The following is a 6,321-nucleotide window of genomic DNA, read 5'->3' as shown; positions in this document are numbered from 1 at the left end:
GGTGATCATATCCCCCCTTAAACGTCTCTTCTCAAGGGAGAATAGATTCAGTTCAGCTAATCTCTCCTCATAGCTGAGCTCCTCCATTCCTTTTATTAATTTAGCACTCTCTTCAATTCAACAATGTCCTTTTTGTGAACTGGTGCCCAAAACTGGACTGCATATTCCAGATGTGGTCTTACCAATGCTTTGTACAGGGCAGGATAATCTCCATTTCTGCAGTCTATTCCTTTTTTATTACAAGAATCTTAAATCCTAAATATTGCAGCTTGGTATTCCATGATGGTAATAAGTCTATAATCTACCAGAACCCCCAGATCCTTTTCCATTTCTGACTCCCCAGATGTATCCCCCCTAGACAGTATGANGCATGCATGTTGTTAGCTCCCAAGTGCATAATTTTACATTTATCTATATTTAATGTCATTTGCCACTTTGCTGCTCAAACAGTACATCCAGGTCTGCTTGTAGATTAGATAGACATCTTGTAAGGACTTAATTTCATTACATAGTTTGGTGTCATCTGCAAACACAGAAATGGTACTTTTAATCCCAAACTCTATATCATTTATAAAGATGTTAAACAGTAAAGGTCCCAACACTGAACCCTGGGGTACACCACTACTAACCTCAGACCATTCAGAGTATGAATCATTAATTACAACTCTCTGGATGGGATCGACCCTAACTTGCATATTAACCGTTTGTGGGGTACAGTGTCAAATGCTTTAGCAAAGTCCAAGTACATTATATCAACTGCTATTCTCTGCCTATCTGTTTACTTACTTCCATATAAAAAGAGAGTAAATTTGTTTGACAGCTTCTGTCTTTCTTGAAGCCATGCAATCACTTATAATATTATTTTCTAGCAGAAACTCCTCTATGTGGTTCTTTATCAAACTCCCTAAGACCTTTCCAACTATGGGCGTTAAACTAACAAGTCTGTAGTTACCTGGTAATGACTTTGTTCCCTTTTTGAAGACAAGAACCACATTGGCCTCAAGCCAATCCATCGGTACCTTGCCAGAGACTAAAGAGTCTCTAAAAATTAGAAATAATGGCCTGGAAATAACTGAGCTCTTTAAAGACAAAAGGATGTAATCCATAAGTTCCTGGTGCTTTGTCAACCTTAATTTTTCCCAGCTGTTTCTCAATCATATCAGTTCTGAGCTTGTTGAGACTCATTTAAGGCAGTGACATTGCTGTTATGAATTTGGACTTGAGCTCTGCCATTTTCCTTCGTGTACACGGCGCTAAAAAAAAGTGTTTAGTAAATCTGCCTTTTCATTATCCACAGTTACCAAGCCAGCGACATCCTTTAAGGGGCCTACATGCTCACATCTGATCTTTTTGCTATTATTATATTTTCGGGCTTTGCCTTACTTTCCTTTGCAATCTGTCTTTCATTTTGAAGTTTTGCACATGTTATCTCCTTTTTACATCTTTTGTTATGTACTTATATAGGTTTCAAATGATGAAGATGATCCTTTGTTTTTATACTTTTGGAATGCCCTTTTCTTTTTGCTTATGGTTTTTTTAACATCAGCTGTGAGCCACATAGGTTTTAATTTTAGACTCCTAAACTTATTACCCATTAGAATATATTTTTCAGTTTTCTTTTGTATAACAGACTTGAAACATTCCCATTTCTGTTCTGTGTTCTTTGAGGACAATATTGTCTCCCAGTCCATGTCACAGAGAGCTGCCCTTAAAAATAGAAAATTTGCTCCCTTAAAATTAAATGTTTCCTATTTTTGCTTCCTGTTTACAGCTTACATTCAATGAAATCATATTATGATCACTGATACCCAAATTCTCTTTCATTTGGACATGTGTTATAAGCTCTGCATTGTTAGAAAGAACTAGGTCTAGCAGAGTATCATTTCTAGTTGGGGTTCTATAAACTGTACCAGAAATTATCTTGTATTAAATTCACAAAAATGTAAGAGAGAGAGAAACAAAAAGAACAACAAAGAAATACAATGGCATATAAAGGCTTAACGAGTATTGTTTTTTATATATTGTAAAATATAGTCAAGTAATAAGTATTGTTTTTTTTTTATTATTTATTTTGTAAAATATTGTTGTAGAAATAAATGTAGGGCTTTGACAGTCTTGTTCCACTTGCCAGCTTGCTAGGTCTTTCCACTCTTCATCAGTCGCTTAACAGGGAGATTAACTTAACAGGAGGTATGATGGATAATCAGCTCATCCTTCATATTTAAAGCCCTACACACACCATTGATCCAGAGGAAGGCGAAAAACCCATTGAAAAAGCATGATTAAACATGCTCCAAGGGGAAAAAATTCCTTCCTGATCCCATAAGGCGATCGGAAAATCCCTGGATCAACAGTGTCTGGTATTTTTACTTGTATATGTTGGTCACTGGACTAACATATACAAGTAGTATAATATATGCATTTTGGAATGCATTTTGAGCTGGCCGGAACTCCTTGATGGTGTCTATTCCACATTTTTGTAGTTTTTCAGTATACAAAGTAGAACCTTCATGGCTATCAGTTCATTTTCTTCTCTCCTTCTTTCTTTAGTGGCAGTCTGACTCCTTGAAGAGTCCTGGTTGACTAGTCTGCTTTCAGTGCATCCCATACCTGATCAGGGACATTTACTGACCCTTCATATTTGGTAGGGATGGCTGAAATCGAGTGAATGATGTTCAGATTTTAATCATTTCGGCCACTAATTGCATTTAAGTCTTTGGCTGATGACTTGGAGAAGCACAATCTGCCTTAGACTGGTTCACAAGGCAGGCACCTAAAATTGTATGTAGTGCATTTTAGGCAGTGGATAGCCACAAAGATAATTGTAAAGAGGGCAAGGCTGCTCCCGATAATCTTCATAGCTTCGATGGATCCTGGATCGTAAAATGACCTCTGCTCCACTGGGTCTGCCTGAACAGTCAGCTTAATGCCAGCTCTTAGTTTTCCTTGCACCCAACAGTAATATGTGGCTTTGTCACTAAAACTGACCCGTTGGAAGTTCAGGTTATTGCCGTGGTCTATGTATATTCTCTTCTTCTTTTCTTGAATCAGGTAGTCGGATTTGTATAACCTTTTTTTGCCTTTATCCCAAGCAACAGCATCTGTAGGCCTGGCGCCTGGGCAGGCAAGAGTAAGGCTGTCCCCGAACATGTGGGAATGTTTTTCTGTCGGAGCCCTGGGGATAAATGGAATGTATTCCTTGAGTTTTCCCAGTTTGTTAATCCAGTGCTTAATGGTGCCAATAAATCCTGGCTTCCTTTCGTGGCAGGGAGATTGACAGTTCCTGATGTATATTTCTGGCCTTCGGTCGGAAAGTTCACCTTTAAAGTTTTTAGGCACGGCATCTGAACCGCATGAAGCAACCCCATTCTCTGTCATCTTGAACCTCGGATCAAGATAGCGACTGGTGACATAACAGAGGCCTACACTTCGTTGCTCCCCTGGGACATCACAGCGGTCACAGGTACCCCAATCCCAGAAGGCAGTGAAAGCTGTGAAGTGCTTGGTGATGAGGTGTGGCAGCGGGTGCTCATGATGACTTTGAAATGCAACATAAGCATTTGTCGTGTCTTGCACATCAACGTCGTATCCCCAGAAGAACATTCCATCGCTGCTTCCACAGATGTAGAGTCCTGTATCTACAACTCGAGCCTTGTGAATAATCACATTCCTCTTAGTGGTGCTGATCTTAGATCTCAAATTATGAGACGTCTTCTGAAAGCCCTGTTTGGATGTTGGTGTCAGCAACCGAATCTTTGTACTGCTGGCTGACTTCTTATAATACCAAAAGACAGGGGTGTTCACATCTGTCATGCAATGGCAGGGCAGTTCAATGTTCATATCTGTGCCATAGGCGACAGAATCAAATGATGGAATAGCAGGGCAGGAATCCCTGTTGTATTTTACCTCCTGTTCTCGAATCTCCGCGCTCCTCACCATAGAAATCGCAGTGAGAAAAAGCAAAAAGCAAAAGAGTTTTCCGCAATCCATAGTACAACCCAAGAAGTTGTGCACAGCACTGAAGAAAATCTTTTCTGCAAAGGTCAGTGAGGCTGACTTTTTATACCCTCACAGCTGTGATGTCATAGCTTTAACAGTGGGTTGCCATGACAATCTCCTATGTAGCAAGCAACACTGTAAACTGACCAATAAGATTGTTCGATCTGGGAAAGCCCTTACTTAGCGTGCTGATAAGCTACAAAGATGCCACATATTTTATTGAAGTTTATTCATAGGCAATCAGAGATATTATTTTTCATATTTCAGGATGGCAACTGGACTTGGATTGGTTGCAATTGCTAATCCCTGTCCTTTTTTTAAATAAAGCTACATTCACAAAGCTTAATGATGGTTTTGTTTGCAGCTACTTGAGTGTAATTTCATGTCAGCAGATTCAGAGGCTAACAATATGTGACCTGAGCTCAATGGATGTCAGTTAGCCACAAAGCAACTGCCATTTTACAGCTGCAGACCTGAGTGGCCTACTCAGTGGATCAGATCATTGGATGTTGTGATGTGCTTTCATCCAATCACCTGTGGTCATTGCTCCTTACTGATTGATTGACAGCTACCCTGACTAGTCAGTAACAGACTGGGACTAGCTGTAACAGACATTTTGTCTAGGCAATGACTTGCAGTTCTTGATAAGCCTGGTTGATTGACAGCTGCCCTGACCACATACCGTAGTAGCTGGGACTGGGACTAGCTGTAACAGGCATTTATTCTATGCAAAAAGGGATCAATCAGTAGCATCAGAAAAAAAACATTAATACTAAAATACTAATTTCTAATAAAAGGAATGTGTATTAGTTATGTATATATTTCCTTTTGTTATTAATGATAATCATTCTGATTAGTTTCTGGTAATTTTCCCACTGGCCATTTATATCAGTGTTTCTCAACCAGGGATCCTTTGTGCTTGTTTCTGGCAAGATCAACATGCCATCTATTACTTTATACAAAATGGTATATTGGAAATATAAAAATTTAGGAATAAATGTGTTTCATAATAAATATCAGGGTCGCTCAGTCTGGGACTCACTGAGGTTTTTGACACCTTGGGACACAAGGTTCCAACTCTTATAAAACTGAAGACACACTGTCTATCGACATTAATTAACAGCAAGCTGATACAAAGCAAGATCCCTTTAGTTATTTAAAGGGGAGAACAAAGTGCATTTGGTTAACCTTAAATGATAGATTTGATTAGCACAAGGATTTTACAGGAGGTTCCTTTGTTCATTTTAGAATAGATTCAGTGTGCACAGAGATCTTAGCCAGGAAGAAAGACTCTTTTGTTAACTTTAAGGGGAAATCTGAAATATTTTCCACAATACACTTGTCCTTTGAGTACCTACCGATATTAGAATAAAAAAACTTGTTCTGCCATCTAGTGGCCGATGTGAAAAGTGCACATCAGTCACAATAGGAAATAATACCTGTATGAATGAAAATTAACAAATCAAGAGCGTATCGACAGGTGAATAATTTATAAATATAGAGCCCTATATGTCCCATTATAGTACGCTATAAGTGTTTGATATTTTACACAGGGGAGTAGGAGCCCAAAGAGCCACAGTCCATGTTCTGACAATGATACATTCTGATAGGAGAAAGCAGTGTGATGGAGGGAAAACATCATCACTGTGTTGTTGCTCATTTCATTGTCTAGTAACTGGGCTGGGGCAGGTCCAGAGAAAATCAATTGAAACATGCTGGTCATAGGACTGAGGATGTCTGGATTGAAAATGACGTTTTAAAATCAAGTTTTTACACGCCTGTATGGCCCCTGATGATTTACAGAATTGTATTTTGGATCAAGCTCTTACCCTCGCAAGGAATAAAGGTAATCAACCTGTCAGGACAGAAACACACTAGGAACTGGCACACACAAGACTTAAAAAGAGGAATTATGCAAACCTAATGTTTACTGATTTAGTGGGGCACAGCCCATCGTTCGCAAGACAATGAGAAAAGGAAGAAGGGCCCCACCAAACTATTGGATCAGTTGAACTTTTTCAGCTCTTTGCTCACACTTCCTGTGAATCAGTTTTATGTAAACTTTTCTCTGGTATGACATTATTGGCCCTCCTGTCATTTAGTCTTCAACTCGCTGATTTGTTGATCAGTTTGGGGATGACGATTTTGCTTTTCATGGCCCATGACTAAAAAAGTACTTGAAGCAAGCGTTCAGCATTGAAGTCAGTGATGGCAGCCCTCAGATTTCTTTTATGAATGGTTCTCTCTAGGCTCTGTATTAGAAGAAAAACTGAAACATTTGTGAAGTGTGAACCTAAATAACCTGTATTAGTAAGAGGCAGC

The 6,321-nt window shown here is 39.1% G+C and overlaps 1 protein-coding gene across 1 annotated transcript; it reads right to left on the bottom strand.

Moving 5' to 3' along the window:
• Positions 1-2,096: 2,096 nt before the first annotated feature.
• Positions 2,097-3,997, bottom strand: FAM187A (family with sequence similarity 187 member A). Its single transcript, XM_072413730.1, has one exon. The coding sequence runs from the start codon at positions 3,988-3,990 to the stop codon at positions 2,749-2,751; it is 1,242 nt and encodes a 413-aa protein (XP_072269831.1). The 5' UTR covers positions 3,991-3,997; the 3' UTR covers positions 2,097-2,748.
• Between the last annotated feature and the right edge of the window lie 2,324 nt (positions 3,998-6,321).

Source organism: Pyxicephalus adspersus, chromosome 6, assembly GCF_032062135.1.
Source record: "Pyxicephalus adspersus chromosome 6, UCB_Pads_2.0, whole genome shotgun sequence".
Lineage (NCBI taxonomy): Eukaryota > Metazoa > Chordata > Amphibia > Anura > Pyxicephalidae > Pyxicephalus > Pyxicephalus adspersus.
Note: the sequence above shows the minus strand (reverse complement) of the source record. Positions and strands in the feature narration are given on the sequence as shown.